Source organism: Semicossyphus pulcher, unplaced genomic scaffold, assembly GCF_022749685.1.
Source record: "Semicossyphus pulcher isolate SPU_LCO1_2020_fin unplaced genomic scaffold, fSemPul1.0.p SCAF_9, whole genome shotgun sequence".
Lineage (NCBI taxonomy): Eukaryota > Metazoa > Chordata > Actinopteri > Labriformes > Labridae > Semicossyphus > Semicossyphus pulcher.
This window is the reverse complement of record NW_027211770.1, coordinates 19507682-19520708: the sequence shown is the minus strand read 5'-3', so window position 1 is coordinate 19520708 and position 13027 is coordinate 19507682. Positions and strand designations below refer to the sequence as shown.

At 45.1% G+C, this 13027-nt stretch overlaps 1 protein-coding gene across 1 annotated transcript in view; it reads right to left on the bottom strand.

The window, feature by feature from the left end:
• Nucleotides 1–10336, bottom strand: part of kcnn3 (potassium intermediate/small conductance calcium-activated channel, subfamily N, member 3) — a 58576-nt gene extending 48240 nt beyond the window's left edge. The window contains exons 1-2 of the mRNA XM_069656088.1: nucleotides 9828–10336; nucleotides 8040–9166 (exon numbers count right to left, since the gene is read on the bottom strand). Coding sequence (XP_069512189.1) covers nucleotides 8040–9140 — 1101 coding nt within the window. The 5' untranslated portion in view covers nucleotides 9141–9166; nucleotides 9828–10336. The remainder of the gene's footprint in view (nucleotides 1–8039; nucleotides 9167–9827) is intronic.
• Between the last annotated feature and the right edge of the window lie 2691 nt (nucleotides 10337–13027).

Here is a 13027-nt window from a genome sequence, read left to right as displayed (position 1 = left end):
CACACACACAGGCAGGTGCATCCATGTGTACTAACATGACAGAGCTGGATTCATAGAGATATAAAGACACACACACGCCATACGTGTGTATTCTCAGAGGACATGACTTAGTGACGTGACTGTTATGATACCACCGGGTGATGCAAGTCCTAACACACCCATGTGTACCAACACACTCACACACACACAGACAGGTAGCCAGGCCTCGTTACACTGAAAGAAATGAGCATATTTGTACCTGTTAGCAGCGAGACCTGTGGGACCCAGCGTCCCTTAGAAGCCTGTGATCTCGAAGATGAAGACAGCGCGGAGCGGAGACGGGGAAAAGAGAGGGGGAGGATCAGGGGGAGGTGGGAAGGGGCCGTGCAGAAGTGCTGAGATGGCTGATAGAATATGGTGGCAGTTGGTGAGTTTAATTCCCTGATGATCGTCTTGTACTGTCTGAACAGCAGCACGCAGCCACTGTAAGTGTCCTCGCAGAGAAAGGCCTGCAAAGGTCAGCCAGTAAATGTCTGCGAGAAATGTCACAGATAGGGGAGCGAGGGCGGGGAAGGGGGAGACGGAGTTGTTGTAAGCCTCCAGGGACGGCGATGATCCCCAGAGGGAAACAAAGACGTATTAAAGACTCGGAGGAGGGATACAAACACCCTGAAGAAAGGATGCAAGAAAGGAAGTAAGGAAGGGCATGGAGACGGGAGGCGAGCAGAGACTTTCCAATACCATTATATACAGCAGCTTTCCAACGCTAATCCTGATCTGGTGTCGTGGATGGTACTGAGTACTGATCCAAATCCAGTGTGATTAAAAAATACACATTTCTTCAGGTTAAACTCTTTATAAAACATGAAACAAGACTTGGTCAAAACCTGGTGTGTGGCTGACCGCATCAGGTCAGTGTGCGCTTTTGTGGGCAATGTGTTACAAGGACTGTCCTTATGAGGCCGATGATGACGTGTTTGAAAGCAGGTGCGTGCTGTGGATGTTGGTGAGGACAGCCGACAAGCAGCGGAGGAGCAGCCCCGCCTACTCCCCAAACAAAGTATCCAGAGCCGTATAGAAAGAGAGTCGCGTCGGTGGAGGTCCAATATGCTCCATGATCCGCCATTGCGATGTCGCATCTCTCTCTCTCTACGGCTCTGAAAGTACCGTCACTCAGTCAGTCTGTCAGTCAGTCACATACAGACCCATGTGTAGGGCTGACCCCGGCAGTCAGCCAAAAACAATACACAGAATGAATACAGTAGAACGTTCAACAGTTAATCACAACTAAAGAGTTGAGAGTAAATCTCTCTCTCTCGTGTCCACAGAGGAGCTTTGAAGAGACACTGAAACTGAGACTGCGACTAAAGCTGTTTTAATTGCTGATATGCCACTAGCTCTGACGAACATTGTACTCCTGACCTTCACCACACTGTCGGCTTTAGCCATCGTCACATAACTACCTGGAATCAGTCATCTTTGGTCGCTCTGAAACAGAAGCTTCTGTACTGTCGTTGTTTGCCGTTGTCACGTCATAAACTACATGAAGTATTATTTCTTGCCATTCTAAAACTAAAAATTTCGCTTTAAATTAGTATTTTTTGACGCTCTTAAACAGTGTCACATGATCAGCCTGGGGAGTAACGGAATGAAAGTAGCGGCGTTACGTAATTATGATACAAACAAGGCAATCTATTCTGTTACAGTTACAGAAAAAAAAGAGGAAATTAGATTACAGATACATTCATTAAAAACGGGGATTAGTAGCAGAATTACAATTTTAAAACACATTTTAAAATGAAGACGATATAATAGCAAAGATGCTGTAACATCTGGTGTCTCCTTCCTTAACTGTCTGTCTGATAAAACCATGCACCTGCGCGCGCACACACGTTACGACACTCAACAGTCTATGGTTGCCATGGCCTGTGGTGAAAAAAAACAACCTTCTTTTCTCTTGTCTTTATTTGCAGATAAGTAACTGAAAGAAATCTGTTACGTTATTTTAAAATTGTGATGCTTGGATAAGGTAACTGATGACGTGTTTTAACAGGTAATTAGTGACTGTATCAGAATACATTCTTAAAGTAACCCTCCCAACACTGCGCATGATAAACTAACTGAAGTCAGTCCTCTTTGGTGGCTCTAAAACAATAGCTTTTACATTGTTATCGCCTGCTTTTGTCACATCATAAACTACCTGAAATCCTATTTTTTCCGCTCTAAAACAGCTCTTTTCGCCGCTCTTAATTTTTCTCTGCACTGTTGTTGTTCAATATTGTCGGGTGATAAACAACCTGAAATCAGTTCTTTTGTGCAGTACTAAAACAGTAGTCATTATACATCTCTGGCAGCACAGCTCAACTTACAATGTAGGCGACTGACAGAAGAATTATACGTGGTGAAACAAGTTTGTTTTTTACATCGGATCGGGTGCATTGACTGACATACTCGTCAATACCCGATACCTGATATCCATTAATCAATACCGCATTTCAGGGGGTGTCAGCGTCTTTTCAGATGCTGCCATCATTATCGGTACAACTCTAGAAGCGAGCTCATCTTCTAATCTATGAAATCATTAATGCTAGTGGTAAAAAAAATAGACAGGAAGTGGATGCATGCTTACACATGATACCCCAGCCCTGTCACACATGCAACACCATCTGTACGTCGAGGTGTCAAGTGTGACAGCGTGACAGGTGAAGTTGACAGCAGCTGTGTGTTTCCTCAGAATAGCCATGTTCCATAGCAGGCCATGAAACGTGGCATGGAGCCGGGGCCCCCGAGGAGCCACACGGGTCTTTGTGAAATGATCTATTGATCTGACAGCGACAGGCCACATGCTAAGGTCCAAGGTGTCCGAAGGCCTCGGTTATTCTCAGATAGAGACACATGTCAGGCAAGGAGCCCTCCCATTTAACCTGTTCCTAATAAAATCAATAATAGAAGCTCATAAAGTGGTTTGACGAGGATCTGTGCCCTTACTGCTGTTAACAGGGTCACGGTCCTGGGTCAGCGGCAAACTGGTGACACCAACCACCAAAAAGGAGCCACAGAAGAAGTTAAAAATACAGCGTGGAGCTCGACACGCTGAAGTGTCAACATAAGTTATGATCTCAATCTCAGAGTTTTTCTTTAGTCTTCGATAGTTTTTGCAGGAAAAGTCACAGTCTGCCTGGGAGCAAACGAAATTATTTCACATTCATGAATTATTTCATCATCCAGTATTCTCTCTCTGCAGAATCTATCCCGGCTCAACGACTGGGATTTGACATTTACAGTATAGGAATCCACTGCTGCTGCCGAGAGCGCTGAATATCAATGCTGGAGCAAGAATTCAGGTCCATTAATTAAGGACAGAAGAAGAGGATGAAGATGCTCTTGCATACGTATTCCTCCTTCAACTTTTCCACATTTACAGTGTTACAACCTGGAATTCAAATTGACATTTTAGCTTTTAAAGGTTTGATTTGCAAACAAGAGAACACCAAGCAGCAGATATCTGTTGGATGCACAAGTTAACCTGAAGGCAATTGCTTGTACGTGCAGAAGCCAGCCATCAGGAGAGCACTCAACATCAAAGCCCTTTTCACACATGCACTGCGCCGACATTGTCCAGGTGGGCCACATGTGTGAACACATCTTTCACCCCGACTTTATGCAGACTTTTCTCCACCAGCCTCCTGGTAAAATGTCTGCAAGAAGTCGGAGGTGAGTCGACGTGTGAGCGCAGCAGGTAATAGTCAGGAGTGGGCGGGGTTATGACGTTTGTATCACGCGACCGGTGCGACAACAGAAGAACAGCACGTAACAGGACAAAGAAAAACATCCGAGGTTGAAGAAGAAGAAGGATCGTTTACAAGACGTCTGCGGATCGAGGAAAGATTCGGGAGCTTCTGGCTGTCAGACGCTGAAAATGTTGGCCAGTTTTGGGGTCCGCAGCAAATGTAAGGGGAACATTATCAGGAGTGAATGTGCAATAAAATCCATTTTTATTTGCAGTTGAAACATGACAAGTTCAAGAGGGATAACTACTTCTACAAGACACTATATATTACAGTATTACTTTGTTAACACTGATGCTTCAATGTGTACACTTCGTCCTGGCTGGCTGAAGTGGATCTACTTTATTTTCCATATATATATCCGTATTTAATCTGTAACAAGGTTACTGTGAAGTAATATGAAAAGAAACATGAACCTATGGCTGTCAGATAAATGTAGTGGAGTGAAAAGTTGAATATTTATGTATTAAATGTTCAGAAGTTGAAGTCTAAAGTCGTATAAATTCTGAAATATTCTTCTCAGTAACTTTCCACCACTCCTGAACACACATTTATAAAAGACGTTATTTCTTCATGTGACTCAAACGCAGCCGTGGACTTTGTCTTGAAGTTGACTGAATGAGACAATATAAAAACGGAGGATGGAGGCTATAATACAATGAATTGAAAATGTCAGCTGTAGCCACAGTGTGTGCTGACAGCGTTTGAATCTGCTCCTGCACATGAATATACATATGCTTAGTCACTGAACCCACAGTCACGAACACCATGTCCTCCTCTGTTAACCTCTCTCCTTTTATCCTTCCTCACACACACACACACACACACACACGCACACACGCACCATCCAACCCACCCTGTTTAGTTCCATTCTTATTCTTCATCTCTATTTTTGGGAGAGAGAGAGAGGGAGAGAGAGAGCGAGCAGCTGGTTGGGTAGAAACAACATACGCACAGGCGGTCAACAGTGGCATTGTGATCTAATGCTATGTGATTCTACATTATGAAGCTGATCATTTCTGTTTTTAGGAAGGTAATAATTCTACTTCCTGTTTATTGTTGAGGTCATAGTGGGCGCTTTATTTTGAAAGGTGAAATATTCTGCCCTTCTCATGTATGTAAATGGGACAGACAATATTATGTAATCCAGCTGAATACCACGGCAAACTACAACCTCAATAATAAAGCTCTTGTTTATTAATACAGTAAATGTGTCGTTTAAAACGCAACATTTTCACATATTTAAAGTTGTAATCTTGCAGATCTCTGTTTCGTTCTCTTTGGCGGCACCTATGGCGCTGAACGGTAATTGCGGGAGCACGTTTCCAAGCAGTGTTGCATATGTTTCGTTCACGGTTGGCTCCAGTTGTAACTCTTGATTTTCCTCACTGACGGTCGCTTTCCCTTTTCAGACTGTTTGCTTCATCTGAGCGTCCAATTTGTTTGTTTTTCTTTGGATTTTCACTTATTTTTGAAGTTCTATCTGTAGTCATCAATCTTTTCTTTGTTTGTTCAGCCATAGTAGATTACTGTTTACTCGCAACATTTGCAGAGACCGGAAAAGCAGCCGCTAAGCTCCGCCTACCCTCTCTGGCAGACCAACCACTGCTGACTGATGGAGAACGCGTCACTAACTGGGCAACGCTTGTGATTTTTACTGCAAATGCAAAGGCTTTCATCAGTGGGCCACAGGCTCAATCACTGTTGTGTTACCTCATTGTATTGTATTAAGTGTAGTTATGAAGTGGACGCTGAGTGTTTATATACATAAATACTGAAATATGATCCGCTCCTTATCACATTTCCCCCACGCTCTCACACCACGTATCCAGAATCTCTGTCAATACGACCCAGCGCCTCCGAGAGGCGGCATCCATTTTCAGTGTGCGAGATTGTGAAGCACATGTGTGCCGGGGAGGACAGTGCATGTGTGGGTGAATGATTATCAATAATCAATAGCAGAAATCATTCAAGGCTTTTCCTCTTTAAAGCGCCGCATGAACCTCTGCACTTCTCACTCTGCCATCTTCCCATCCATCTCCCGCTCCGTCCTCTCTTTCATCCTCATCATCTCCATCCTTTTTTTTTCTCTCACAACAAACCAGCAGGCTTCTTTCCACCTCAATTATCTAAGTGAGGGCTTGAACTGTCTGATGGAACTCCAGTATCTGTTGGAGGCAAACCAAATCTGCAACCATAAAAACTGAAAAAATATGTAACTTGGCACCCTGCGAGTAAAAATGAATTTTGATCAGGCTCGCTGACGCAGCTGTGGGTTCAAACTCTTTTAAGTAAAAGGTACAACCCTGAAGGAGACTGTGAGGTGCAGAGATACTATTCCTCCTCCTCCTGCTCTTAACTGGATATCTTAATGAACATAGATTTAACCAATACAAAGAGAGCACTTGCAAACACAGAGGCTCGGATTCGCAGCTGTCCGTCACTTCTTATTGATGGACCACGCTGCCTGATTGAGATGAGGAATGTGGCTAAAGAACCTAAATCAGGCTTTTCATTATCGCCTTCCCTTTTTTTCTCTCCTTCTACAGCCTTTCATTTCTCGCCCAGCCGCTTCTCTCTTCCGATCACACTCCCCCAGTTTGACGCCCACTGCAAGAGCACAGGAGCAGAGGGAGAGCGAGTGAGTGAGGGGGAATATGAACGAAAGAAAGCGAGAGAGAGAGAGAGAGAGAGAGAGAGAGAGAGAGGAGAATAAAGAGAGCAGGCGAGGAGTTGAAAGAGAAAGAGACAGACAGAGAAAGAGAGCATAGAAAGAGTCGGCCGTCTCCTTCGGGGAGAAGAAGAGGTCGACAGAGAGGAGGATAAGAGAAGGAGGGATTTAGGGAGAGTGTCCAAACTATGAAATCTCATTAATAAAAAGACTCAGCTCTAAAACTGTGATTTTCATAAAGTAATGAGATGGAAGCAGACACAAAGGCAGATTTTTCGACACCAACAGAGAAGCCAAGAGTCCACTGGAGACAAACAAGAAGGGAGATAGAGATGAGGGACACACCCAGCTGGCCTATTCTAATAAGCTAGCTATAAATCTGTGCTCCTCATTGATCCCCTGTTCTCCTTTACACAACTCGTCATCCTCATATTAAAATCTTCATCAGTGGCAGAAATGATTCCGCCTTGTTAGTTACATAAGGCTCGGATGAACGAAGAGCAGAAGTATCTTTACATCGAGAAGGTGAGCACAGCATGCTCCGAGGCTCACTGGGATCCTTACACACACACACACACACATATACACGAACACAACCAAAATAAACAGACAATAGCAGTCAGGGGCCCATTCAGCTTATTACACTCCCCATTACACAGACAAATGAGATCCTGGCCTCGTACTGATAATCTGCTCCCCCCCATGTCCTCACCATTGTTGTATTACATCATTCAGAAGCAGCAACTGTCAAGCCTGGTCATTACAGTACACAACCCTCACACAACATGGGCAGCGTGCTGGTCAGACTGTGAGTGGTGGACCAGTCATGAATTAACTGGTGAACACTGGCTCCAATTATCTGGACACCAAACCGATCAGAGCAGCCGAAGTTCGAGGTGCTGACGTGTTAAAGACGTTTCACATTTAATGTCCCCAGTTTCCCCAGACCTTTGTAACATTTCCTAAATACATCCTGTGTTTCCTGTCACTTTTACTGATTACTATCAAGAAAGAAATAACCCTAAAAGATTGAAAAAGTACTGATGTTAACCAAAGGGTTTCCCAGCTAAACACCAGTGCACACCACCAAAACCAACATTAAAGCTTGGTCTGGCATTTCAAGACTTGGTTTGACACCTTTAATGTACTGAGACGACATTAAAGGGCCAATCTACCAAATTATTATTTAAAGTCAGTTTAGTTGGGGGACTTAAGAGAGACCGATTAAAAGCAGAATGATCAAAATCGTAGCAGCAGAGGCCGAGATATTCAGATTTTAAGTCCCTACTAAAAGTCAAACTTCCAATAACACTGGATCCTACACTTCCCATAATGCAATTTAATAGAGTCTCTAATCAGAGTGGCCCTGCCTGGTAACCACCATGTCTTACAAACTTCACACCCTCACAGGTTTTCTTCAATTAATTTGTAGCCTCCAAACCAAGGCCAAGCTAACCGTGATGACATCACTATGACATCATCAGGGTTCGGGGGGGATCCAGCTCCAAAAAAGCCTTTGAATACCTAGATTCAGGCTAACAGTGTCTAGTAGAGTGATCTTTATGTGTAAATCCCTTTAAGTGTCATGGGTCTGTCCTCACCTTTGTGTACACGCCCCACGACAGCTCCGTCTCAATCACCATGACGACGATCCCAAACATCCCGAAGATGAGGGCGTAGTCACTCAGCCTCTTCCTCTTCTCGAACAGTGCCCTGCGATGCCCCAGTTTATAGCCAATGTTTTGGTTCTTGCGTTTGGGGGCCTTGGAGGTGCTGCCTCTGGGCCCGGTTCCCACAGCCCCGACCCCTTCCCGCCTGCTGCCCCTCCCTGGCTGCGCCCGTCTGCTCTCCACCAGCGCATGGTTCTGGTGGTAGATGGACATCTGGTTGGACGTGGAATCGGTGATTTCATACCCTGCTCTGGGGTATGGCGAGTCTTCTTTGGATGAAATCACAATCTCTGGCGGGCTCTGAAGTGGCGGTTGATTGGTAGAGGATTGGGCCACCGAGGAGGTAGGAGGGGCTTCCCGCTGTCGGTCATGCCCACCAGCGGCCGTTGCCCCTGAAACAGCTGAAACGCCTGCCTCTTTGGTTTCACTGCTGCTGTCTGATTCGATGAGGTTTCTGCGGGAGGCGCTAAGGCGGCTCAGGGGCTTCATGACCCCGCCTGTGTACTTACAAGAACTCATGGCGATCTCTGTGAAGGGGTTACTGTCCCTGCGGTGGACCAGAGGGCTGGCCTGTCTGTGTTTGCAGCCCCTGTCTCGCTCCCTGTCCCTGTCTCGCTCTCTGTCCCTCTCCCGCTCCATGGAGGGCGAATGGGAGGAGTAAAAGAGGGCGTTGTAGACCGGAGAGTTGTCTCCGCTCAGGCTGTGTTGTGATCCCAGGCAGGATGAGAGCGGGGTGCTGGTGGGGTGCAGGGCGTTGGGGATGGGTGGAGGCAGCGGTTGGGCTCCGGAGGATGACAGGGGCAACTTGGGGAGCGATGTTGGAGGTAAGCTGGGCGTGGCAGGGGACGGGGACGGGGTGCTGCCATTAAGACGGTCGAGGCTTGATCCTCCCATGTGGTTGGAGTGGTTTGATCCTGGCTGGTTGCCAGTGGTGGAGGGATGGGACATACTGCCCAGAGGAAGGAGGAAGCGCTGGTCCTCGTCCTCGCTCCCTCCTAGCAGAGCCAGGCTCAGAGAGGGGGGAGGCTCCATGGTCACGGCTGTGGCCAGGCACCTGTCTAAAGACAAACACAGAAAGAAGAAGAGAAGCACTGTAATGACTGACAGAGGAGAAAAATGACAGAGAATACAGACTATTTATCATTGACGGCGGTAATGAAGAGAGAGAGATTGGCCGGAGGGAGGAGTAGGGGAGCTTTGTGATGGATAACGGTTAGTTAAAAGACATGAGGGAATAGCCTGAACTCCAAAAGAGGAAGACGTGTGACAAAGAGGTGCAGCAGAGTGAAGAAAAGTAGCCATAATTGGGGAATATGTTATTCCTTGAGTCGCATTTGAGTCAGCTGCCCAGTCAGCCCCTCTCAGCGCTCTCTGTCTCTGTTACCCAGTGTCCTCTCCTTCTCTCACATCCCACAATGCTTCCAGCCATTTGTGCCATAAAATGTCATCTGTGTTACACTGTTGTTGGCCAGAAGGATGGTGCACATCCTCTGGGTGTACACCATGGAAATGAGATCAGGCTCAGAGGCTAAAGGATAATAATGTCACATGAGTCTATTTTTGATAGCCTCAGAGGTACTCTGTGTGTGCATTCCTTAGTTTAGCATAAGTTCGCAGCATTTCTGTGCATTTGATTGATCCAAAACAATAACCTACTTTCAGTATGATATAACCAGACACCTTCACACCCCCCTCCTCCCTGTCTGTTTCTCTACCTACCTCCTACCTCTTCTCTCCAGTCCCTGTCCCCCAGGTTAGTTGTGTTGAATCACTGGCTGGATGAAAATAGACCACCACACTTTTTCTTTTTCATGTTGTCACGGCCATCCCATCATCTTTTCGCTTCGCCTCCTTTCATATAGATCCCTCCACAGGTCCCCGCTTGTCTCTCGAAATTGTGCGTCGCTTCCCCACAGATGTTTGCCTCCGTCTCAAATCACTTGATATGCTCAGTTTGTTTCTTTCTCAATCAGCGCTGATCTCTCGACGGTGCCCATTTCGATCCCCCTCAGTGGCAATCGACTCGAGATGAAGAGGTGTAATCCATGTTGACTGGATTAAATCGGTCAACCTGTGGCTGCACGTCAAAAAATTTCCGGCAACATAAACACCGGCAAAACAGGCAAGAAACAAAAACACAAAGCTGGACGTCCGGTACCGGTCTTCAAATGAGCAGTGAAGCCTGTCATACACTATGAGACTCCACCGACTTCCACTCAATCTACAGCTCACTGTCTCCCCGGATCTGTCTCTCACTCTCTCCTCCAACTTCTCTCCCTCTTTCTCCGCCTCCAGTCCTGCCGTTCGTTCCCATTGGACGGAATCAGAGAGGCGAAATCAGCGCTGGAAACAGGTGGCAGGATTTGTAGGATGAAGCTGCCAAACAAATGTCTAATTTTTGTACCCGGGTTGTTTGAGTATTATTTTTTTTTTGTACTGTAGCCTCAGAAAACAGCGCGTGGAGCTACTGTGAAAAAGACGATGGCACATTTGGTCGTTTATATGCACCTGATAAAGGACGCTGGATCTGGCAACCCAATGTAAAGAATCACCCCAATCTTTTAGAGAATAGTTCTCACATTTAAAAAGAAAATATGATTTTTTTTGTAGAATCAATTTCTGGTTAAAAATAACTGATTTCTCCTGCAACACATGGCGTGGAGGAGGGTGTGGAAGCAGCAGGAGCGGTGCGTCTCTGTGCGCCTTCAGCTGAGTACATAAAGGACCTGCACACTTTTCTGAGATTAAAAAGAATAATACAGGAAACCCTACATGGGGAACTGACAGTATAGATTATAATAAACTGTGATAGGCTTAAAGATTAGCCTCTAACTATTATGTTCTTCTTGCAGGAATAAATACAGTTGTGAAAAGAATCAAAGATTAATTAAGGCCTTAAGGACAGAAAACAACAATTCAGATGCATAATTTACAGCAGACACATGTAAGGGATTCTCGTATTTCATTCCTAGTAGACTAATCAATTTATAATACTAACTCTAGAGAGCTCATACAACATAATCCCACATAAAGAGGCTATTCTACCTGGTTTAATCGGTTTAAAATGATGGTTCACTGTGTGCGTTATGGGCTGCCTTAATCGGATGAGCGCTGACGTGGACTCGTGTGGGAGCGGATTAGACTGTTTCTCTATAACAGGTCGGCCTATCCTGTAATTATGCAACCTGACAGACATCAATGAAGCACATCATCTCGTATGCAGGATGATACCAAGTATTATTATTTATACATCAGCCATATGTTAATGCCTCACTCACACAGCTAATGTGAAACGAGGACAAACATGTTCTACCATATGTTTCACAATCTCAACATCATATTTATTTGTATTCATTTCTTTTGTACTTTATTCTCTTAATGCTGCGAATGAGCCCCTCTGACTTTAAAAGAGGATGACTACACCTTCCTCATGAGGAGAAATAGACGCAGTAATGTGTTGTTTCTGCCGCGGGCCGATTCATGACGGGTCAGTGATGGAGAGTGGCTGCTTCAACAAGCAGTAATTCTTTACAGAAAGGCCCGAGGAGGGGTCAAAGGTCAGAGCTACACCTTGATAGATGAAAGGCACTAACTGGGGACAATGTGCAAGAAAGATCATTAAAGCAACGAAAATAGATTTTTTTGTTGTTGTTTTTGCTTAAAGAGGTAATCTCGAAGATCTCAGTTTCCTTCTCCTTGGCGGCACGTACGGCACTCTTTGTTCTTTTTCTTTGGATTATCACTTATTTTTGAAGTTGTATCTGTAGTCATTGATCTTTTCTGTGTTTGTTCAGCCATAGTAGATTACTGTTTACTCACAACACTTACAGAGACCGGAGAAGCAGCCGCTTAGCTCCGCCTGCCCTCTCTGGCAGACCAACCACTGCTGGGTGATGGAAAACGCGTCACTAACTGGGCGTCGCTTGTGATTTTTTCCGCTGCAAATGCAAAGGCTTTCATCAGTGGGCCATAGGCTCAATCACCGTTGTGTTACCTCATTCGCCGATAGAGAGTGGCTATCACTTTCAGTCAAAATAATTGAAGTAATAACTATGTATCCGTCCTTGTGTGTGTAAATGTGATTGGATTCTGAGCTCTCGTGTCTTCACAGGCTGCGCTTGGCGACAGTGACTTGATGCTTATATATGTATTGCCCCGGATCATGAGGGCAAGTTTGGCTTCAATGTTAAAGTAGGTCTAACTCCTACACTTCTTCTTGCGTCCTTTACCTTGCCAAAGTGTTCAATGTTTTTTGTTGTCACTATGTGTTGCCTCTAAAAAGGAAAGCGACCGTCAGCGAGGAAAATCAAGAATTACAACTGGAGCCAAACGTGGACGTCACACGTGCAACACTGTCTGGATATCTGGGAAGTGTGCTCCCGCAATTATGGTTTATCGCCATAGCACGCCAAAGAGAACGAAACTGAGATCTTCAAGATTAACACTTAAAGTAAAATGTAGCCTGTTTAAGAATGTTAACACCCTTCCCTTAGAAGTCATGAGTCTTTTTTTAGCAGTGTCAAAACATCAAAATTGCATTGTAGACGGGTCACACACAACCTAGTGTTGCTGTATTGACTGAATCCTTGCTATAACAGGACCAGCTCATTGATCGGGATACCAAAGAGGAAGGAGAAGAATAAGGAGGAGCTAGAAGGAGTCTTACATGTATGTGTTTATGGGGTCATGTTGAGAGAGAAGTTCGATGCGTTTATATGAATAACTCAGATTTGGGATGGGCCTTTTCCCTTGACCTTTCCGGGGCCCAGCCATATCTGTATTTGGGGGTGTTTGTGCACTTATGTAGGCATTGGGTCTCGTGTTAGATTTAGACTGGGAAGAATATTTTAGGATGATTTTCAACCTTAACTTTACTATGAGAATGGATTACTTCCTGTTTTCATCATCATAAAGGACAG